Raw genomic sequence first — 22,396 nt, forward strand, 5'->3', positions numbered from 1 at the left:
ATGTTGGCCTCGGAGACAGAAACGGGAAAGACACATTTGTTGGTCCTCAAAACAAAGCGTGAGTTGCTCCCCAAAAAAAACAAGGCCGGAGAATTCACGAATCTGACCAGGCGCCTTGGGACACCCTGAAGGAGAGGGCCTTCGGGCGGGTCACGTGGGCAGGCTAGTGGAGCCGTTGCTAGGCGACAACCGCTGTTGGGCGGGCGACACACAGGAGTTCGAACTGATCCGGGATTTTTCCCCAAAGCAAGGGGTCCAAGATCGGGGCTGCTGGGTGAGGGTCTAGGGACAGGAAAGGGGACTGTTCTAGTTGTTCTATGATGGGGAAGGCTTAGACCTCGTCAGGGAGGTGGGCGGGTGGTGGGAGTCTAAGCTGCTCCCGAGGCAGAGCCTGGAGGAAAGATCATGAACGCAGATGTTTTGGAGAGAACAACCTGCACTACATAGCGAGACAACCCTCCCCCCCCCAAAAAAAAAAATGATTGGACAGGATCTGAGACACTTGAGTCCAATTGCTGACTTGCTAACACAGCCCACTTAGCATTCCGCTTCCCCTCGTTGGGGTCGGCGTTGGGTGGTGGTGAAGTTGCTTGCGGACTGGCTCATTTCCTGCCATAGGGGTAATCATGAGTGAACTACGCTATCTAGCTCCGGTTCACCAGAATTCTGAGGCGGAGAGAGGTCTTACAAGTGAATGTCAGAGCTCAGACTGGAACGCGTAGATTCTGGTGACATCAGCCCGGGAGACTCACACCGGGAGGCTGCAGAACTGCAGTGGTAGGACTGGAGTTAATGCCCACTTACCACTCAACCCGTGCCTGCAGCCCTTTGTTGATCAGGGACTTGGGGATGTAGATCATTGAGCTTTTTTTCGCCCTGGGGATGGAAGCCACTGAGATTTTTCCCTTCTGCCTCTTTCCCTCGACTCCCTGCGTAGTCACTGATTTTCCTTTAGGTGAAAATATTTTTTTCCTCCATTAAAAATATTTAGTGAAGTGTGAAATTCTGTCCTTGAGCTCAAGAATCCGTTTCTCTCTTGCACGCCCGCGCGTGCGTGCGTGCGTGCGTGTGTGTATGTGTGTGTGTGTGTTGTGCTCCATTGTCCATTGTGGCAACAACCTGCCATAGAGAAATCCTATATGAAAGAATAAAGGTTCAAAAATCTAAATGCTTCCTCAACTGAAACATCCAAATTGTTTTGTGGTGGTGCTGGACATCAAACCCAAGGTCTTGTGTTCGCCAGGCAGACTTCTACCGCTATGCTAGCCCTTAGCATCTAACATGGTGTTAGAAGCAGAGAACAAAATTGAGACTTCAAACTGGAAGCTTTCTGTTCTGTTTTCTGTGAGAAGCCTTGAATACGTCTTCATCATGCAATTCCATTTGATCTCTAAAGGAGGGAGCTAGATTTTTGTAGCACTCCAGGGTACATACTGGATTGCTTTGGGTTGTTTCACGTTCTGACAAAGAATCTCAAGGCATCACCTTTACCCTGATGCTGAACCTCTGCTGATATGCTTTCTTCTTGTCTTCCCGGGCCTGAGCCATGGAAAAGAATGATGCGATCAACTTCAAGGCTTTGGAGAGAGAGCTGCAGGCTGCACTTGCTGCCGACGAGAAGTACCAAAGGGAGAACGCTGCCAAGTTACGGGCGGTTGAACAAAGAGTGCCTTCTTACGAGGAGTTCAGGTTGGTGTGCAGCTCTATTATCGGGCCCCCTCGGGCATGGTGGGCTACGGAATTTAAAAGCAAGCAGTCTACGTTCAGATCATTCTGAGCTCCCATCCCGCCCCCACCCTCTGCTACTGGCCGGTCTTGCCCAAGCTCCTTAACCAGCTGAGACTCGGTTGCGTCTGTAACAGAGAAATGGCTGCTATGGTTGTTTGAGTTATCATGTGTAAGCACAGCATGTCGCCCGTTTGAAGTGCTTGGGTGCTGTTAGCTAACTGTGCCACCGTTGCTGTTGTGACCCAGCCCAGCAGCTGCCCCACATCCAGGGAAACGAAGTGTCAATCTCTATCTTTGACCCAGGGGTATTGTCCTTGCATCACACCTGAAACCTCTGGACCAGAAGGACAAGATAAGGGGAAAAGGACTTGTGCCCTGGAACTGTCACACTACTAGGGAAAGGACTTTTGAGGATGTGGCCACTGAAATACCCCGGGTAGGTGCAGGCCAGCCTCTTCAGCCCAGCAGGATTTCTCCATGCTAAAGCTATGGCCCTGTCTGCTTACAACACACACCACTTCTGTACGTCTCCCGGAAGCCAACAGAAACAGGCTTTCCCCCCCTCTAATCCTAGAACAGCCATCAGATGGCGGGACTGGGATGAGCTGGGCTCGGCAGTCCTGCAGCAGTCCTTCTGAGACTGGTGGGAAATGGTTTAACAACCCTGCAGCAGTATCCATCCGAGAGGGACCCAGCCTGACAGACCTTGACACTTACTTTGAATTCCTTCTTCTCTGTCAGAGATTGACAGTAAACTCCCCCCTCCCTGCCCCGCCTCCGCCTCCTTTTCTCCAGCAAGCTCTGACTTACTCTAAAAGGCCAAGAGCTATGTTTCCTTTCTCAGGAGGAAACCCCAGTACAAAGGAGACCTTCAAATCATAGCCTGGATCCCTTGGGCCCTCCTCCCTCCTCCCTGCCCAGCTCTTTTCCTCCTCCCTCCCCAGCTCCCTCGCCTGAAAATGAGGCCGCAGAGGCCAGCCTTCCCAGAGCTCAGGGAACAGTTGCAGCACCAAGATGAAAACTCATAACCCCCCTCCCCATCACAGCTGCAGAGTGGCAAGCTGAACTCCGGGACTTGTTTCCCTTTGTAATGCAGGAGACATCACCCTTCCAGCCTGCGACCTCTGCAGAGTTTTACCGTGATTGGCGTCGGCACCTAAGAGGTGGATCAGAGCGCTACCAAGCCCTGCTTCAGCTTGGGGGTCCCAAGCTGGGCCACCTCTTCCAGATGGATGTGGGCTTTGGACTTCTTGGGGAGCTGCTGGTGGCACTGGCTGAGCATGTGAGGCTAAGCGACCGGGCGGCAGTGCTAAAGATCCTGCACAGCTTGGCTAACACAGGGCGGTTCACCCTGAACCTGAGCCTGCTGAGCCAGGCAGAGCGCGAGAGCTGCCAGCACTTGTTTCAGAAGTTACAGGCCATGGGCACCCCCAGACCCATGCAGGAGGGGCTCAGCTTGGAGGAGCCATCTGCTGGGCTGCAGGGAGAGGAGGGGCTCCTACAGGAGCTGCGAGGGCTGTATGGGCTCCACTGATGGAACTGGCTGCCCTCAGCATTCCCCAGTGGTCTCAGAAAGCATTTTTTTTTATTTAAAAAAAGACTTGTTTTATTTTATGTGTGTGAGTGTCTTGCCTACATGTATGTATGTATGTCCACCATGTGTGTACCCAGTGCCTGAGGAGGCCAGAGAGGGTATTGGAGCCTCTAGAAGTGTAGTTACAGATGGTTGGAAGTTACAGATGGTTGGAAGCTCCCATTTGAGTGCTGGAATTGTACCAACCCCAGTCCTCTGGAAGAGCAACCGGTTCTCTTAACCACTGAGCCATCCCGCCAGCCCCTTTGGAACGCATTTTGTGGTGGTTATCTTGGGTTTTCTGCAGAGGTATTGAAAGAACTATCGTGAGAAAGCCACACCCACTTCCGTTTTTGAATAGTGGGCTTGCCCGCTTCTCCAGCCCGTAATTTTATCTATGTGGCTCCCCGGGATAGCCAGGGCCCTACTGGTTGAGAGTGTTTTGCTCCTTACCTTATGAGGTGGCCACGTCCCTAGCCTTGAGAAGTGGATGTGTTTGCAACTAAATTCTGGCCACATAACACTCCCTCCCAGAGGGGAAAAAAAGCAAACTCACTGACTTCTGATAAAAGATAAACACTGATCATAACTCTTAACCAGAATATTTATAACCCAAAGCCAGTGAATGAACAGCCAATCAATAATAAGCAAAGGCTCCTTCGTTTGAGAAGCAGAATTTTCCCCCAGAGGCCTAGTTCTTTCTCAGGTTGAGCCTGGGAAATCCCCAGTCCATTGGCTCAGGTCTGGCCAGCATCCCAGATGACCAGAGGTTTCTGTCCTATCTCTCAGATTGCTGAAGGGATGTTCTCCGGGGCAGGCGGGGCCAAGAGTGCTTAGAGCTCATTCTAGTTTCCCGTAGCCCATTCTTAGGTGAGTGCCAGTGTTCTAGAAAGATGAGAGAGTGTTGGTTCTAGAATGACTCCCCCCCATCAGTCCTGTGCATTAGAACAGCACCTTGTACATCAGCTGGGAATAAATTGTCTTGCATTGGCTCTCTCCCCTGCACTTTCTGGCTTCTTGTACTGGTTGATTGAACCTTTCTTTATGTAGCGGCCTCCTCTCAGCAGTGATTTCTAAAAAGCCACATGTCTTTGGTACCCTGGGCTTTGCCCTAGCCCCTCAAGACCCTCCTTCCTACAAGCATGAGGCTGGCCCATACCACTGTGCTCCTGTGTGCCTGGGTCAGTCTCCAGGCCTTTGAAATCGTGGAGAAGGAGAACATCTTTCAGAGGACGCCCTGCCCGGCTTTCCTGATGTTTGATAACGCTGCCTATCTGGCTGACATGAGCTTTGAGCTTCCCTGCCACTGCAAACCTGAGGATGTTTCGACCGTGGTCTGGTATTACCAAAAGCACCTGGGGAGCAACCACACCGTCGTGCTTACTGACTTTGACGGGCGGTTGCTCACAGAGGCAGCTCATGTTCGAGCAGGCAGCAGCATGCTGGTCCGCTTCAGCATCCGCATGTTCAGCCTGTTAGTTTTCCGGGCTCAGTCAGAGGACTCAGGCCTATATTTTTGTGGCACCCGCAAGGGGGACTATTTTTATGCCTATGATGTGGACATCCAAAGTCATGAAGGAATGGTAGCCACCTTCCAGGACAAGGGCCAGGAGCCATTGCCAGATGAATACTACGGAAGCCTCCATGTCTTCACTACCTTCTGGGAGTGGACCCCCTGTGACCGCTGTGGGGTGCATGGGGAACAGTGGCGCCTTGGACTCTGCTACCTGCAGAACCCTGGTCTCTCCCCTCGGTACCTAAAGACACTGCCCGACGTTGTGTCCTGTGGCTCTCGGGCCGTGCCAAGGAAACTGCGCGTCAAGACCAGGTACCACACACCTGAGCTGCTGATCAAGAGCTGCCTAGTGTCCTGTGAGAAGAGGACTCAGGTCCAGAAGGGTATGCTAACAATCTACAACTACGTGTCCAAACTGGGCAGCCGGCCCTGGTTGCCTCAGGTGCCCATTCAGTTCCATCAGCAGAGGCTAGGCCATGGCCTCATCATCTCCTGTCCCGGGGCCAGGCCAGAGCATGCTGTGGCCTGGGACAAAGACCATCAGCCCCTCTACCGCACACAGTACCTAAAAGGTGTCAACAGCTCCATGAGAGTATTCATCGACCACGGCAACCATCTCCACATCCGCTTCACCCAGCTGAGCGACCGGGGCATCTATTACTGCTGGCGGCAAGGGTTGAGGATCGCTGGCTTCCGGTTGGGAGTAACATCTCGCGGACGCTACCCAGCCTCGCTCTCAGACCCTGAGACTCGCACTGCTGTGGAACTCACCCTGGTAGCCTACCTGCTCATCACGGCCGTCTTTGTCACCATTCACATTTGTCGTTGCTGTTGCTACTCATTTCGTCATTGTCCCAACTTCTCAACCCATACCCTTCTCCAGCTGTGAAAACTAGTTGTGTTGGGTTTTTTTTTTTTTTTTGAATTTTTGAGACAGCTTTTTGGTTCCTGTCCTGGACCTAGCTCTTGTAGACCAGGCTGGCCTTGAACTCACACAGATCCACCTGCCTCTGCCTCCCGAGTGCTGGGATTAAAGGCGTGAGCCACCACCGCCCGGCCTAGTTGTGTTTTAGTATGTTTGTTAAATGATACCAGGTGCTTCTGGATGGGCACCTTGGGCTGGGACACGTGACAAGGTGAAGTACATACAAGTCTATTATTTACAACTTACCCCCCCAGTTTCATGGGAGGCGCCCGAGTCTAATCTAGAAAGTGGAGAAGCCTGAGGGAGTCAGAGGTCAGAGACTGGAGTCAGGAGGGAAGTGGACAGGTACGTGTGTCTTCTCACATCACACTCAGGTTGCACGAGGAAGTGAACCGATACCCATCAGGTCACCCATCAGTGTCATTGACATTGGAAGTGGTTTGCCTTTAAGGACTACTGCTGGGCTCTGGTTGAACTGGATGGGGTGGGATGGAGAAAAAGGAAGAAAAGTGGAGGGAGCGGTTGTGTCTTCCTCTGCTTCCAGTTGTTCTGGGAAGAGCAGAGCAGCAGGCATGAAGAAGATGAAGGTAAAGTCAGGGACCAGAAATGGGTGAAGAAAGTGGAGCTCCAACACGGGATTTTCTTGAATGGTGGCACCCAGGCTAGGGATTGGGCATGAGAAAAGGGTCTGGGGCAAAGGTCATGGCACCAGGGCTCCATAGGAGGTAGATTTGACAGGCGGCGGCGGCAGTAGAAGTTCAGGATCTCAGTGCTATCTGTGGTGATGAGCAAGTTGATTGGTCTTCACTCCACCTTCTGAACAAATCAGACCCACTCTGTGGAAGGCTGTGACACGTGTCTTTATTTCTTCTTAGTGAGCAAAGTTGAAGGCGCTGTTCTGAAGGTTAGTAAGTGGCAAGGAGTGGGAGGAGAGGGGACAATGTCCTGGCAGGAGGAGGGGGCCCACTCTCCTTTTTCGACCTTAGAGGGGAGGAAAGGGCAGTGGAGCGGACACTTTCAGCCCCATTTCTGGGCACAGTTTCCCATCACCTGCCTACCAGCCAGCCCGGGAGAGGGTGCTCTGGTGTGGAAGGGCAGTCTGACGTCACTTGCCTCCAGGCGGCTTGAATATGAACCAGTCCACTAGGCTCATGCCTTAGTTTCTCAAATTGTCAAATAGGATGATGCCTAAAATATAGGTAGTATTATGTATACGCATAAGAAAGGACACGGACCCCTGCCTTGGAGAACAACAGCTTGTAATCATGGGATGGAGAACCTCAAAAGGGTGATTGTGGTTTCGTCAGGGTTGAGAAGCAGCAGTCACGGGGCAGAGAACTGAGCGAGTAGGGACTAGGCAGCCAGGAACAGACCTTCACTACTGAGGTACAGCTGTACCCTGCCCAACGGACAGAAGTCCCTCCCTCCTGTCTCGCTGTCTTCAGGAGAATGAGCCATTTCCCTGATTCCCAAGATTCAGAGCCAAGCGTAACTGGTTGCCTACAACTTCCCACTCCAATGTCCGAATCATCTCCGCCCATGCCTCTGGCGCTCCTCCAGCCTGAGTAGGGGAGCCTTCCAGGGCTTGAGCTCTCTGCACCCACATTTAAGGGCTAGGCACCCCACCTATACTCCCTCCCAGTACTACTTGCCTCTCCATTTATGCTATATCCCCCCTCCCCCAAGCGCTGAGAACCAAGTCTCCGTATGCTCACAGGCTGCTGAGCTGCATGGCAACCCCAGTGGGGTTGAGACATGAGTCACCATTCTGGAGGACCCTCGGGACTGCCTTAATGGCCATTCCGGGTAGCAGGTCTACCCTACCCACCCCTCGATCAGTCAGGGCTTTTCCAGAAGCATAGGTCTCTGACTAGAGCTACTTTGCCTTGGGACCTCCCCTTTCTGTCTGACTTTCTGTCTCCCTCCAGCAGCCAGTTCCCAGAGCCTTCTAGCTCTAGCAACAGTTTCCATAACAACAAGGATGAAGGAAATGATTCGTTAAGACTCCCTGCTCTGCCCAACTTTCCTCTTTCCTTCCAATTCTAACCCAGCTGCCGGCCCCTCCCCTCCTGACTGCCCCTTTGGGGTGAGTAGCCTGTTAGTTGGAGGCGCAGGGTATGTGCCATCTGTCAGGCTGAGTAAGGACTGAGTCTTGGGCAGCAGACAGGCATGAGAACAAAGGGAAGGGGAATGCCGACATGGACGGGAAGAGGACTGTCTGAGGAGGAGCTTTGGGCCCTTCACGCTGTGTGGCAGGAGCCAGCAGGTGGGCACCCCTCACACCACATCCTTGTGTTCCTGCTTGGACTCCTTGATGACCTGCAGGGGACAGGGAAGGTGCACAGTGCACAATTCGGGACTGACACAGCTTCTGGAACCACGTGCTAGGCTGTGCATCCCGACACAAGTCCCCAACTGTCCTGGATGTGTCTTCCCTTGACTGTCATTGTAATTACATCATGCTGAGGTCCAGTTGGGGTGTGAAATGCCACTTATAAAGCATTGAATGCTATGCCTGACACTATGGCATAGGAGTAGTTATTTCTACCACCACCACCACCCCATGCATGCTGTACCTATCTCTGAGTCCCATTCCTCTCGGGAAAATTCCTTTGAGTAAAATTTGAAGGCCTTTTCTTTCCCTAACTGTCCCAGTCAGAGCTGGACCCTCAGGTAGCCTTGGTACATGGGTTGTCCTTAACCCACCACCCGAGGAAGGGCTGGGAAAGGAGAATTACATTCAAGGTCAGTCCCTTCTTCCAGAGCTCCACTGGGAGTCCCAGGTACTTAGCTAAGGACCTTCCGTGAGCTAGTCCCAGGCTTTTCCTAGTCTAGCTTCAAGAACTCCTGGGGCCAACCAGAACCTTTCCTCACCTCGCCATCACGCATCTCCACTGTCTTTACCACGATGTTCCTCTTGAGGTGTCCCTCTGATACAGACTTGGTGTCCAAGCTGGTTTCTGCAGGTGTGAGGAGAGGAAGCCTCCATGGGCTCTTGGGATACTAAGCATCCTGTCCTGTGCCCAGCTTCCCCATCATGTGCCCAGGGTCATGACTACAGGGCTATCTAACTAGGCAGGGAGAGCCTTGACTTATCCAAAGTGACTGGAGTCTCCCAGCTGCTCCCCAGGGTGGGCATATCCTGCTGCAGCCCCCCTCCCCAGTGTGGGCACGTCCCACTGCTGCCCCCCAGTGTGGGCATGTCCCTCAGCTGCCGTCCCCCCTCCCCAGTGCGGGCACGTCCCGCTGCTGTCCTGTAGCCCACTTGGCCTTCTGTTCTGGTACCTGGCTTCCTGACAACCAAGGGCTGCGCCAAGAAAGAAACCTCAGTCTCCTCTATTACAAAAAAGGGTTCATGGTGCCTACTCTCCTAGGAAATTGGGGGGGGGCAACTAATGGGTGTTAATGTATTGCACAAATGAGTGATTTATGCGTGTGGGACCTGTCCCCATTCCTACCTTTTTCTGTCACTTGTCTGGACTCCAGTGACCTTTGACTGTCTAACATTTGGCACTCTTACCTCTACCCGGTCAGCATAATTAACTTTCTATTGCTGAACTACATCCTGAAATATGTATGGCCAATATTCCCAAATGGAATTTTCCCCTGTAACCAAGAATCATTTAAGGGCCACATACCAGTAAAAAGCAATTTGGTCAGCCCCCCTTAGAGAGAAAAATGTAACATGTCACACTCACTAATATTTAAAATGAAGAGCTGGGAACATAAAACTTTATTCACTACAAGAGCAGCAGTCTAGAGGGAACTAGTCCTCTGGGCTGAATCAGCACCGAGTGAAGCAACAGAGCCTTGGGGACACATGAATCAAACACAGAGCCTGCCCAGAGGCTCTGCGAGACCCAAGGGGACCACCTAGCGACAGAGAAGTGGCGAGGCAGAGGCTGGCATTTGCTCAGAGGCTTCAGAGCCTCTCATTTAGCTCCCAGGGAAAAGCCCCCTTTATCATGGGCTAGCTCTGTCTGTATAACCTAATTACACAGAACCAGGACCTGGACTGGGGACTGAAGCTTCTGGGAAAAGGTCCCAGGCCTTTAGAGGAGGCCTGGGAGCAAGAGGCCCAGAGGACTGGGGAAATAGGCTTGGGAAGGCTTACTCCCTGTCAAGCTGGGGAAAGCGCACAACTGAAAAGCAGGTATCTATCTAACCGAGAGCTGGCGGGGCTCCGTTTACAATCTGGTGAGCCTGTATTGGGATAACTTGTATTGTGAGCCTTTTGAGATGTCTTGTGACTTTGTGGCCTTCCCCTTCTTTGGTGCCTTTGCCCCCTGTAGTGACAAGCAGTTCAAAACAAAACAAAACAGAAAACATTCAGAAGGGCAGAGCTTGTCCAAGGCCAGCAGACCTGGCATCAGTGGAGACATCACCGGTTCTGCAGGGGCACAGCTAGGGGATGGGGGGTGGGGGGCAGGGCAGAGTGAAACAGGAACAGCTATGAGCCCTAGGATTCTGTGCACTGTCTAGGATCTCAGTGGAGGGTCATAAGGGCTTCCAAGGAGAACCCGGATCCCTTTGTCCCCCGTTCCCAAGAGTTGTCCACAGGCCTGGGGGAGGAGGTGGGAATTCAATACCCTTTCCCACAAGGCCCCACTATACTGACCTCGGATCTGCAGGTTGGAGAAAGTTTGTACAGGGATAGTGATGCTGAAAAACAGAGGAGGAATAGGGATGATGAGGTCACCCTAGACACCCCAGGTCCTGGTCCAGGGACAGAGTGAAACTCTCAAGGTCCTTTGCCAGGCCAGTCTGACTCCATTTCCGACATTCCCTAACTCTCTCCTCCCTCTCTCCATCCCTTCCTCTCTCTCCTCTCTGCCCCCATCTCTTTCAGACAAGATCTCTCTATATACAGACAAGATCTTTGGTTAGCCTAGAATTCAATATATAGACCAGACTGGCCTCAAACTCATAGAGATCTGCCTGCCTCTTCCTCTCAAGTACTGGAATGAAGGCCATGAGCTACCATGCCTATACATACACGAGTGCAGAAGTGGGTGTTGGATCTCCTGGAACTGGAGTGTTACCCCAGGACATTGCAAGCAATCAAACAGCTGCCGGGAACCTGACCCCAACTACAGAGTAACCTCTCCAGCCTCCACCACCTAACTTTCAACCCAGAAGCCAATACTCTCCCGGAGCTGAAAAAGTCTGCAGGGAGCTTGTGTGTTATCTGCCCGTAGAATACCTCCAGGAAGGAGAATGGAGGCTTGGAAAATGGGAGGAGCAAAAAAAAAAAAAAAATGGTCACAATAGCTCCAAGGATGCAGAACAAACCCACCAGACCTTGGGAAGTGCCATCTTTGTGACCAGTCTTGGGGGTCAGCCACTTAGTTTGGGGAATAACTCAAGTCCTCAGCCCTGGTACTTAATATTGGTTGAATACGTATCTATTCTTCAGACATTTCTTGAATAGCTATTGTGTGTTAGGCTGGACTCTGGGGGTGGGAGGCACAAAGCTGGAGTACTGAAGGGAACAAGAGGAATTGCAACTCCGGAGAGAGAGAGCAGTTCCCTAGGGCAGTGATGAGCTCACCGGTTTTCCTCGCCCTCCAACAGTTTCCTATAGGTGGCAATCTCGATGTCCAGGGCTAGCTTGACGTTGAGTAGATCCTGGTACTCCTGTAGGTGGCGGGCCATCTCCTCCTTGAGGCTTTGACCCTCCTCCTCCAGCCGGGCGATCGCCTCCTGGTAACTCACCGACTCTCGTGCGTGGCGCTCCTCCTGTTCACGCATTTGCCTCTCCAGGGACTCGTTCTGCCGGATAGAGCCCACTGATCCAAGAGTCTGGCGATTCTAAGAGGCTTCGAGGCTCTGCCCTGGCCCCCTATGCCGCTTCCAACTTTTCAGATATCACCCTCCCTCCCAACCCCCGACCCCAGTCCCCTTCCAGCACCATCTTGGGTGGCGCTGCCCACATCCGACCAGCGGTGCCTGCCCGCGCTCACCGTGCCACGTAAAGACTCCAGGTCGCAGGTCAAGGCCTGCAGTTGGCGACGATAGTCATTAGCCTCGTGCTTAGCCTGGCGGAGCAACTCTGCGTTGCGGGAAGCTGCGTCTGTGAGATCCGCAAACTAAACCGAGAGAGGACCTGAAGTTGAAGGGAGGACTGGAGTCTCCCAATGGCACAGTGCACAGACCAGGGAATGGGGGATACACATGGTCTCTGGAATATCAGAAAAGTGGGGGCGACCTCAGGAGTCGCCCCGGCTCGGCCCCACCCCGGGAGCATCTGTAACTGAAGGATTTATCAGGCCTTCATCTTGCTCAGGCTGTCACTGGCTCAGGCAGTTCACACCGGGCTTGGTGCCCTGGGTCAGCGGCATCTCCAGTCTGCTTTTTGTGTCTCAGGCCTCCCGGCAGAGCTTGTTCTCTGCCTGAGATGCCCTCCCTCTTCTTTTGAGTCTCTAGGCTGCCTGTCTAGCACAAGACCCAACCCCTCACCTTCCCTGTTTCCCACAGTCTGTATGAACTCTGACAGCACCTTGACCAAATGTTTCTGCGGCTCGGGAGTACTCGGCACACAGTAGATGTTCGGGAGCACAGGACACAGACTGGCAGAGGTGCCAAAAAGGCAGCGTTTCAAATGAGATGGGTTAGAATGGGCAGCGTTATCCCTGTATCACTCACGAGCTGTGTGACATTGCAAGCCAGTCAACCTTTTAATCTTGCTGGTTAAAAGCAGTTGTCATGAGCCGGGCGGTGGTGGCACACGCCTTTAATCCCAGCACTCGGGAGGCAGAGGCAGGCGGATCTCTGTGAGTTCGAGACCAGCCTGGTCTACAAGAGCTAGTTCCAGGACAGGCTCCAAAACCACAGAGAAACCCTGTCTCGAAAAACCAAAAAAAAAAAAAAAAAAAAGCAGTTGTCATAATAACAGTTAGTAGTTTGGGAAGTAGTGTGGTCCTGGGCAAGGCATCTCACTTCTCTCAGAAAGGCTGGTCACCTATATGGGTGCTTTTCCAAGCTTCCTTTCCTTATTCTCCAGTATGGATCAGGAAGGGATGCCTGGAAGAGGCAGGTTAGCCCACAGGTACCTTGGACCGATACCACTCCTCAGCCTCTTGCATGTTACTGGTGGCCACTGCCTCGTATTGAGTTCGAATCTCTCTCAGGGCTGCTGTGAGGTCTGGCTTGGCCACATCCATCTCCACGTGGACCTGCTGTTGGGCCAGCTGCTCCTGGAGCTCTCGAACTTCCTAGTAGGGTAGAAGAAGGGTATGGAGGGTATGGAGGCTCTAATCTCAGGTCCAGGCTACCGCTGGGGGCTCTCCTAGCATCACACCCCTGCCTGCCCAGCTTTGGCACCAGCTCAGGGAAACAGGGCAGTCTTTACTGGAAGAAGCATATGACCTAACCTAACAGGCATGCGCCAGGCTCGCTGGCACACACCTTTAACCAACCCCAGCATGTGGGAGGCTGGAGCAGGCAGATCTCTATGGGTTTTGAGGCCAGATTTGTCGACATAGCATGTTCTAAGCCAGTCAAGGGTACACAGTGAGACCCTGTCAAAAAGTGAAAATAAAAACCCCAATGTTTGCCGGGCGATGGTGGCGCACGCCTTTAATCCCAGCACTCGGGAGGCAGAGGTAGGCGGATCTCTGTGAGTTCGAGACCAGCCTGGTCTACAAAGCTAGTTCCAGGACAGGCTCCAAAAGCCACAGAGAAACCCTGTCTCGAAAAACCAAAAAAAAAAAAAAAACAATGTTTATGGCACGGAAGTCTGAGGGCGTCTTCCTCCCAGAGCCGCAGAGCCAGGACCCAGGCATGAATATTGAATATGTCTTGCATCCAGGCCCTGAGGTCAGAGAACAGAGGTGTGTGTGTGTGTGTGTGTGTGTGTGTGTGTGTGTGTGTGTGTGTGTGTTTGAGACAAGGTCTCATGTAGACCAGGCTGGTCTCAACTTCTCTGTGTAGCTGAAATTGACCTTAAACACTTTGAGCCTCCTCTACCTCCCAGGTTCTGAGAAGTGCGCCACCATGTCCTCAGCGGGGTTTTCATGAGGATCCCATCTTACTGGAGACAGGTGGGGGAGAGGGTGAAACCAGAGAGGCTGTGTGACTTTGGGGTGTTTGTTAAAAAAACTTCTCTGGGTTTCAATGCCCTCCTCGTTGTGGAAGGGGACCACGAGAAGGGCTCACAAAGCTGATGAGGAGAAACCAAAGACCTGGCCTTGTGCTTCTCAGACCATGGTGGTGGGGGAGGGATGCGTGCATTTTCCAGGGGTAGTAGACACTGGAAAACATCTCCCTTAGCCTCTCGTCTTCACTCTTTCTCTTCCACGTTCTTTCTTCCTGACAGTTGGCGTCTCTGTTTCTCTGATTATTTCTCTCTCTTTCTCTTACTTACAGTTACCTGCTGGGCCTCCCTCCTTCCACCTGGCCTCACCTCCTCATGGATCTTCCTCAAGAACTGGATCTCCTCCTCCAGCGACTCAATCTTCCTCTCCAGATCCAGACGGGCCATGGTAGCTTCATCTGCCTCCTGGGATGGGAAGAGGACCTTTTTGACCCCAGAGTCTACCTCACAACAACCTCCAGTTTTGTCTCCCCTGTCCTTGTGGGGCTCTGGGAAGCAGGCAATTGCTGTGGAGGTTAAGTTCAGGGATTGTGTCTGGGTGGACCGCCATTAACCTCCCTGTTGTCCGTCTGTCCAACCTCTCCCCCCTCGCTGCCCATCCCTCCCGTCTCTCTGACCTGTCTATAAGCAGTCAGGTTATTCTCAGCCTCCAGCCTCAGGTTGGTTTCATCTTGGAGCCTAGGATAGGGGACACAGGTTTAGGGTTTCCTGAGGACTCTCGGATCCATGTCCCAACCTCTCTGGAGGTGACTGTCATAAAACACTCTCACAGGACCCCACAGAGTGGCAGGAGAAGTAAACGACAGAGGCCTCGGCTGAGAGAGTGAGCAGCAGATAAGGGCTTCTGCTTTAACTCATTACTGAGGCGCCTTATCAGAGTCGGTGCAGCCGCTCCTGCTCTCACAGACGCGCCCACCACCATGTGCTCTCTGTGCAGACACCGCCGCACCTCCTGCACCAGAGGGGCTCACGAAATGTCCACCATGCAAAGCACCACGCCCCACAGTTCGACCCCTGGTCACCATCTTTTAGGACAGATCGTATCATGACCTCAACTTCACAGCTATGACGATCAGAATGGCTTGAGTGCGGTCAAAAGCTGGTGACAGACCGCCATCTGGGTTCTGCACCCAGGCCAGCCTTGCATTTCCTATATTTCAGAGACCAGAGCCTCCTTGTGGGCACAGACCTCCACGCTGACCATTCCCAGTGACAAATGAATGCAAGGGCAGAGCACCCGCTGGCTGGTGGCTGGTGCCATCGCTACCCACATAGCCTTCCTCAGTGTGGAGGGGCCCCAGAGTGCCCAGCTCCCTGGCAGCAGACCTTTGGGTATCAGATCCCTGAAAGTTTGGTCTTGTCCTAGCTATTTCCATCATATTAGGGAGCAAAGATAGCTCTCACTTTTCAGGCATGGGGAAATACATACAGCAGCTGAGAGACCCTGCCCTTGACAGAATCAGTACCCTTTCTTACAGGCACCTTTCTCGGGTCAGTCTCACTGCTCAACTAGCCGTTTCCCCTGTCCCCCTCCTCACTTCTGCCTCAGGGTGCTGAGGTCCTGTGCCAAATTGTCCCTCTCCACCTCCAACCGGGTACTGTTGGCAGTAAGCTGGTCCAGCCGCAGCCGCAGCTCCCGCAGCTCTGCCTGGTAGACGTCGGCCAGTTTGGTGGGCTCCTTGGCGCGAAGCTGGTTCAGCTCAGCTGCCAGCGCTTTGTTCTGCTGTTCCAGAAAGCGGACCTTCTCGATGTAGCTAGCAAAGCGGTCATTGAGCTCCATCATTTCTGCGCGCTCACTGGCTCGAGTCTCCTTGAAGCCAGCATTAAGAGCACCTGCCAGGGAGAAGTCCACCCTGGCAGGGAGTGGGGGAGACATTCGAGCCAGAGAGAAGCGCGGGATGGTACCCAGGTGGCGGCTGGGACCCAGACCCCTGACCACCGTCTCGGTGGAGGCATAAGAGCGACGTGCAGAGGTGATGCGTCTTCGCTCCATCCTTCCCTGCATCTGCTAGCACCTGGGATGTCAGGGCTTTATGGAGGAATGGGCTGAACTGGCTCTGCCCTGACTTCCCGGCAGCAGCACCCCACTGAATAGCCTGAGGGGGTGGAGCTGGGCCCTAGCCCAGCTATGGAGCGACCTCCTCTCACCCCACTGAGTTTTTTGTATCAGATTCAAGGCTTCCCTGGGCATACCAGCTTGGCACCAGTGATGAAGAAAACCCCCTTTCTGGTTAGAGGGGTCAAGAGAGAGGGCTAGAGTGGCTGAGGAAACAGCTTAGTTCATAAATTGCTTGCCTGTCAAGCATGAAGTTCCAAGTTCTAGCCACAAAACGAGCACAAAAAGCCAGGTTTGACAATGCATACTTGTAACTCCAGTGCCCGGGAATGAAAATCAGGAGAATCCTTGGGTCTCACTGACTAATTGGTGAGTTCCAGGTCCCAGGGAGAAATGCTATCACAAAAAAATACTTCAGGTTGATATCTGGTCTCAGCACATATATGTACACACATGAACATCTATGCAGTGGACGAACACTTGTGTGTGGGTGCGCACGCACGCGCACACAACACACACAGAAAGAGACATACAGAGAAAGAGCGAGAGCGAGAGAGAGAAAGAGCAAGCTGGGATGGTGAGCTGCTTCCAGCTCTTAGAGCCTATAAGCCAGGGCTACCCTCACTCTGCACTTCTCCATGGGCCTGTGAGATGCTAGGAACTTGAAGAACCTATGCCCCGCCTCCAGGACCAGCCTATAATACTATAGTTTCCTGCTGACTCCCATTCCCAACAGATGTCCAGAGTCCTCTCCCCAGAACCCGCCATCGTGTCTTCTCATTCCTGGTTTGGGGCCCTCCCTGTGACCCCAGGGTCACCTTGGGCCTCTAGCTGTGTGTCAAGGGGGCATGACAGAAGGAATGTGTGAGGATCCTAATAGGGTAAGACAGTAGGCATCCTTCCTGAGCCCCTCTTTGGCTTCCTGGTCCAGCTTCCCTTTGCTCCTCCCGGAGCCTAGCCCCTGACAGCTCCACAAGAGCAGCCCTCAGTGAGTTGACTGTACATGCTAGGGTCTTTATTTCTGTAACACCCTGACTCCCTTGCCACCCCTCATTATTCTCCCAGATTTATCTTCTTCAAGTTCCCACACTTCAGGCCTCTGGGGGATTTGTAGTTCTGGGAAATCAGAATTCACCATCATCAGTGGTGGGGATGAGGCTGTTGCCACGAGACTTCAGGTCTATCTATCCTCCTCTCCACTCTGGTCCCTCCCAGGCTCCTTAGCCATCTGTGCCCTTGGGCTTCTGGAAAACAGACAGCTCAGCTCCCCCCCCCCACCCCTGCCTTCCTCTGTCCATGCCTGAGCTTCTGATCTCGACTCCAGGGCACTTGCTGAATAGAGCCTTGTTCTCTGCCGCCAGTGAGGGAGCCATACGGCGAGGGCAGCCCCACAGGGGCTGGGCTGCTTTTATCCCAAGATGCCAGGATGTCAGCCCCGGGTGCTGTACAAGCTCCCAGCTCAATGGGTTTCTCGGAAAGCATCGAAGGGGGCCTGGAGTACAGCGGGAAGCAGGCTGTGTGCCCACCCTTGACCATTGTGTCTATGCCAAGGTGAGTCATTCAGTGGGCACAAGGAGGAGGTCTTGGGGCAGGGGTTGACCAGCTCAGCACTGCCAGGTCTCCAGCTTACACACAATGCCTGATTGCTTGCCCCTTCTACTGCTCAAGCCAGTTCAGACCCCTAAACTCCTGGCATAGCAACATCCCTTATTCCGTATCAGGGACATGGTATTCATGTTATTGCATGGTATTTCAGCATGCAATGGGCACTGAGATTCCCCTAGCAAGTCCCAGCATGGGAAGGACGGAGCCCCTCAGGATCTAGCCATACCTCCCTGCCCCCATCTTGGGCAATGACATAGTAAGGTAAATTTATTTTTTTTTGTTTTGTTTTTTCGAGACAGGGTTTCTCTGTGGTTTTGGAGCCTGTCCTGGAACTAGCCCTTGTAGACCAGGCTGGTCTCGAACTCACAGAGATCCGCCTGCCTCTGCCTCCCAAGTGCTGAGTAAGGTAATTTTTTAAAAAAGATTTATTTATTTATTATGCATACAATGTTCTGTCTGTATGCTTGCTGGCCAGAGAGGGCACCAGATCTCATTACAGATGGCTGTGAGCCACCATGTGGTTGCTGGGAATTGAACTCAGGACCGCTGGAAGAACAGTCAGGGCTCTTAACCTCGGAGCCATCTCTTCAGCCCGGTAAGGTAGATCTTGAGAGAAGTTCCCAGCGCCCTTTAGGCAGGATCTCATTGTGTCCCCTGGAACTCACTATTTGGATCAAGCTGGTCTGGAACTCACAGCAATCCAATTGCCCCTTTGGGATAAAAGGCTTGTGTGACCACTTCCTGCCCCAGGGACTTATTGATCCTCTCATAAGTTGGGAACGTTAAAGAACGGGGAACTTAGAGGAAGAGCCTTACTAGAGGGCAACCTTTAACTTAGGACACGCCTCACAGGGTGGGAGTGGCCTACCTTTCTAGGTATAAGCTAAGTGATTCTGGAAGGAAAAGATCAAGGGCAGGAGAGGTGTGTCACCAAAAATGGAGATTCCTCCTGTCCAAATGAGTTTGTTTCAGTGCAGCCAAGGATCCCCCCAGCCTCTGTCCCTCAGCCCCCTCCCTAGACTCCTGATGCAGGCTCAAGTTCCATTCTAACTGCACTGGGCTTTCGGATCCTTGCTATGCTCTCTCAAGGGATATTTGTGTATAGAGACAAAAGAAAGACATTCTTGGTTGCACTTGATGTACAAACTTTATTAGTGTTTTTATTATACATTCACTGTAGAGAAATCAGAAAGTACACATAAGCAATATAAATATTTAATTAGCCATAATTTTGCCACATGCAGACAAACACTGCCAGACTTTTCTACACGTATAAATACATTTTTTTTTCAAAACAGGCCCATACTGCACCAATTATTTTACAATTTGCTTTTCCTTCAGCAATATGTTGTGAGCATCTTTCCGAATCTATAAACTTTTACCTGCGTCATCACTCAACAGCTGTGTTGTTTCCACTTTATGCCCCCACGTGACTAAGCCCTGTCGCTGGGCAGCTCTATTTCCAAGTTCCCAGCCCACTTCTCACCGTATTCATGCATATCTGCCCCAGACAGGCACTTGGTAGGAAAACAGGCAGGCCCTCTGCCCTCCCAGTTGCTACAGGGATTCCCATCCTCCTAGCCTGACTCATGCCTCATCCTGAAAAGGCTTACTCCTTTTCAATTTTCCCAAGCAGAAGTCTCCAACAACAAAAGCCTCAGGCCAAACTCCAGCGACTTTTAGACTCCACAGCAGGGTGCTGCCAACCATGGAGACAGATGCTAGGATACCTCACTACAGAGTCCACAGCCAAACTGAGCCCTGCTTCAAGCCAAAGTGGGAAAGGATGGCTTCCTTCTGTCCCTCTGCCTGTATTAAAATCTGACAGATCTTTTGCTCACAGGGCAAAGCCTCAGTGACTCCCGGGACAATGCCAGTCTCTGGTCTCAACCCATCAACGCGGTGCCTGGTGTTTCCCACTGATGCCAGTCTCTACTCCAAGTGGCCTTGCCACCCGAGTGTCACCCGCTCCTGCTGGGTGCAAGCACAGCATAGCACAGCGGTGAGCTAGACTGGCTGACCCTATCCCATGGTGCTGCTGGAAAGAAGGGAATTGAGCCCCAAGGCCACTAGATGGCAGAGCTCCGCTGCCCAGGTCCAAAAAGTGGAAGGAAATAGGGTTTCCTAGAGGTTGGTGGTTTCTCTAGAGTCCACCTTTGTTTATATTGTTTTGTTTTGTTTTCTTTTAGAAATTGCCATGAAGGTGTCCTCTTGAGAAGAAAGCAACACAGCTTCTCAGGGGCTGTGACGTCTTGGATGACCCAGGAACCATCACTGAAGCTCCATCTGTGAACCGAGGACTCACCTTCTGAGAACGGTGTGAGAATGAAGTCAGTGAGAGACAGCCACAGCAGGCACTGTCGACAAACATAGCATCCATCTCCTGTCTCCCGTGTGCTCCACTCATCCGTGCCAGTGCTTCTGTTGGTGGCTTGGCCAGCAGGGGCAGGAACCTGAGAAAGGGCTGCCAAGTCTTACGGCATCTACTGGGAGTATGTGAGCCATTTCTAAGGGAGGTTACATGGCCATGCGGATAGGACCAAGGAACAGCAGTGAGTAAAAAGAGTGGGGGGTCAGTGTCATTTTCTCCTGGACTTCTAGCTGTTGGTGGCTTCAGGTCCTACAAGGGGACATAATTAGGTTTTTGTCGTTTCTTTTTGTTACTGTTTTGTGAGTTTCATTATATCTCAGGCTGGCCTCAAACTTGCTAGTTACTAGCCAAGGATGACCTTGAACTTCTGACCTTCCTGCCTCCACCTCCTGAGTGCTGGGACTACCTGCTTGCACCATCAAGCCTGGTTCTTTGATGTTCAAACCCAGGACATCACGGGTGTTAGGCAAGCACTTTGGCTATACCTACAGTTCAGTCCAACATGCAAATTTTTTGAAACTGGTGACTGAAGTAGATGTTGCCCCCTAAGCCACATTCTTGCCTCCCTTATCCCCTCGTGGGCTCTGGTCCCACTTGCCTTCCTCCATCCCTAGGTTTGAGGATCATGACTCCTACTGATGCCTTTCGTGCCTGGATCCCTATGGGTTCCCTGTGCACCTCTGCCTGAGTCCCCCTGGGGAGATGAGCTGTATCTTCTCCTGCAGGCAGATTTCCCGATGCTAGAATCTGTCTTTCCTCTCAGGCCAGGGTCTACACGTCCCAGATTAAGGTGCTACAGCATAGGGCTAGCTTCCTACCAATGGAAGTTTCTGCAGGCGGGGGCTTCACTTAGAGAGGACTGCCTCAGAACTAGCCGGAGCCATTCATTCTCCCACTTTTAGCCTACGTTCAGCCAGGTTCTGCTGTCCAGAAATCAGCGCCTGTGGCTGCAGAATGACTCCAGACCGGACCCCAGAATCCCTTTTTCCTCCTTCTTGGGCCCCGCCTCTCCCTATGGTTGGAGTGGGCTTATTCATTTTCAGAGGTCCTGGGGCCAGGCTGCTGTGGCAGGGTTAATAAGCTCGGGCCCTTTCTCCCTCGCCTCTCCCAGGCCAGTCAGACCCACTTCAGCTTGTCCTTTATCCTTTACCTCCCAGGCTCCAACCCTGAGATCTGCTTTTTAATTGCTTTCCCAGTCTGCTTTGCGTCTCCTCCCTATAGTCCCTCCTCCCACTCCCGCCTGATTAGGGGTGAGAGGTGGGGACTAGAGGTGGCCCTAGTAGAAGAGGGCGGACAATCACCCACTATTTCTAGCCTCCAGTTCTCCAAGTGGATAGGATGGGCCAACAGATGGAGCAGAGGCCACGAAGCTTAAGTGAAACATAGTCCTCAGACTCCTGGGTGAGAATCTGTTCCCTTCCTCCCCCAACAACATTCACCCCCCAACTATCCTGGATGCCTCTTCACAGAACTACGGAAAGCCAGGCATGGTGACACTCTGTGAGTTCCTGGGTAGCTTGGTCTACATAGCGAGTTACAGGACAGACATTAGAGAGCCGATCTCAAACACACACACACACACACACACAATAAAAATAAAACTTTGGAGGAGAAGATAGTCATGACTTAGATTCTACCTGGAACCAAGAACTTTCAAGCACAGCCAAGAGAGCCATGGGGTCACTCCAGGGAGAATCTGGAGACAGGTGAGTGGGGTTCTAGGATAAAATTCATGAAATAACTGTCGGCGAGACTCCCCAGGTCGGAATGAGGCCCACCTCCCTTGGGAAGGAGCAAGCTGAAGGCGACACATAAAGACCAGATCCCTCCCTTGGCAGTTGCCAGCACTGATGCTAGATTTTGCTGTCCATCCAGTTACAGGGACAGGTGCTGCCCCTTCTCCCATCACAGAGGTTTTCAGCTCTTTGCCACAGGCCTGGCTTCATGAACTGGGTAGAAATGAATACCTCAATGGCAGGTTCAGTGTGAGCAAGGGGGTGGCTACAAGGGGCGTGGAGCGACAAGATTCTAAACTCACAGAAGCAGGCCTGAGAAGATGCAGGGAGAGGGGGTGTTAGGCCAGGCTGGGTCTGTGGTAGATGGAGAGGCATTGATTGCCAGGCCTCATGGATGACTATGAAAGAACAATCCAATTTCAGAGGCTCATCGGCCATGCAAGTCAGATGGAAGCCGGATGTCAGCTTGCTGCCCCCTGCAGTCCCTGCCAGCCCGACTGCCTATGGCATGCAGGACACCACACAGCAAGCTCGCAGCCCGACCTCCTGTGATTGAGGGCAGGAGCCATCAGTGCTCAGCTCCGTCAGCCCAGAGACGTTGTACATTTTATGGGTCACCCGAGAGCACACTTTGCATCACAGAGCAGCAAATGTTTGCGGGATGAACGGCCGCCTGCCGAACACCCTTGTCAAAAGTGACCTCTTCCACTGTCACGCTGCCCCCGGCCTGGCAAACTCTGCCTCATGCAAGGCCCCCATGGTGCTGAGCGTGCCCTCCTGGCCCTCGTTAC

At 52.6% G+C, this 22,396-nt stretch overlaps 3 protein-coding genes across 6 annotated transcripts; 2 read left to right on the top strand and 1 right to left on the bottom strand.

The window, feature by feature from the left end:
• Window positions 1–181: 181 nt before the first annotated feature.
• On the top strand, window positions 182–4,340 carry Ccdc103 (coiled-coil domain containing 103). Of its 3 annotated transcripts, none has more exons than XM_050156582.1 (4): window positions 182–274; window positions 1,545–1,689; window positions 2,032–2,164; window positions 2,825–4,340. In XM_050156582.1, the coding sequence occupies exons 2-4, from the start codon at window positions 1,547–1,549 to the stop codon at window positions 3,260–3,262; spliced, it is 714 nt and encodes a 237-aa protein (XP_050012539.1). In that variant the 5' UTR covers window positions 182–274; window positions 1,545–1,546; the 3' UTR covers window positions 3,263–4,340. The 3 variants fall into 3 exon arrangements, with proteins under 3 accessions (XP_050012539.1, XP_050012538.1, XP_050012537.1); XM_050156581.1 differs by having other exon boundaries at window positions 190–274; window positions 649–1,689; window positions 2,825–4,339; XM_050156580.1 differs by having other exon boundaries at window positions 223–274; window positions 619–1,689; window positions 2,825–4,339.
• Window positions 4,341–4,436: 96 nt separating this feature from the next.
• On the top strand, window positions 4,437–5,732 carry Fam187a (family with sequence similarity 187 member A). The gene has a single exon (XM_050156566.1). It carries the CDS (start codon window positions 4,444–4,446, stop codon window positions 5,704–5,706), a length of 1,263 nt encoding a protein of 420 aa, XP_050012523.1. The 5' UTR covers window positions 4,437–4,443; the 3' UTR covers window positions 5,707–5,732.
• Window positions 5,733–7,437: 1,705 nt separating this feature from the next.
• Window positions 7,438–15,830, bottom strand: Gfap (glial fibrillary acidic protein). Of its 2 annotated transcripts, XM_050156563.1 has the most exons (10): window positions 15,376–15,830; window positions 14,455–14,515; window positions 14,147–14,242; window positions 12,795–12,956; window positions 11,706–11,831; window positions 11,294–11,514; window positions 10,361–10,404; window positions 9,909–10,028; window positions 8,617–8,702; window positions 7,438–8,061 (listed from the first exon to the last, which is right to left on the bottom strand). In XM_050156563.1, exons 1-10 carry the CDS (start codon window positions 15,828–15,830, stop codon window positions 8,020–8,022), a joined length of 1,413 nt encoding a protein of 470 aa, XP_050012520.1. In that variant the 3' UTR covers window positions 7,438–8,019. The 2 variants fall into 2 exon arrangements, with proteins under 2 accessions (XP_050012520.1, XP_050012522.1); XM_050156565.1 differs by lacking the exon at window positions 9,909–10,028.
• Between the last annotated feature and the right edge of the window lie 6,566 nt (window positions 15,831–22,396).

The sequence above is a fragment of the Alexandromys fortis genome, unplaced genomic scaffold (assembly GCF_014885135.2).
Source record: "Alexandromys fortis isolate MF-2015 unplaced genomic scaffold, M_Fortis_MF-2015_v1.1 scaffold_31, whole genome shotgun sequence".
Classification (NCBI taxonomy): Eukaryota; Metazoa; Chordata; class Mammalia; order Rodentia; family Cricetidae; genus Alexandromys; species Alexandromys fortis.

Excerpts from the sequence above, each read along its gene's own strand:
- Gfap (XM_050156563.1), bottom strand. The coding sequence starts at position 15,830 with ATGGAGCGAAGACGCATCACCTCTGCACGTCGCTCTTATGCCTCCACC. Across the intron at positions 12,957-14,146 it reads TGAGGAAGATCCATGAGGAG|GAAGTTCGAGAGCTCCAGGA; the intron begins GTGAGGCCAGGT and ends CTACCCTACTAG. Across the intron at positions 11,832-12,794 it reads AGGAGTGGTATCGGTCCAAG|TTTGCGGATCTCACAGACGC; the intron begins GTACCTGTGGGC and ends CTCTCGGTTTAG.
- Ccdc103 (XM_050156582.1), top strand. The coding sequence starts at position 1,547 with ATGGAAAAGAATGATGCGATCAACTTCAAGGCTTTGGAGAGAGAGCTG. Across the intron at positions 1,690-2,031 it reads CCTTCTTACGAGGAGTTCAG|GGGTATTGTCCTTGCATCAC; the intron begins GTTGGTGTGCAG and ends TCTTTGACCCAG. Across the intron at positions 2,165-2,824 it reads TGGCCACTGAAATACCCCGG|GAGACATCACCCTTCCAGCC; the intron begins GTAGGTGCAGGC and ends TTTGTAATGCAG.
- Fam187a (XM_050156566.1), top strand. The coding sequence starts at position 4,444 with ATGAGGCTGGCCCATACCACTGTGCTCCTGTGTGCCTGGGTCAGTCTC.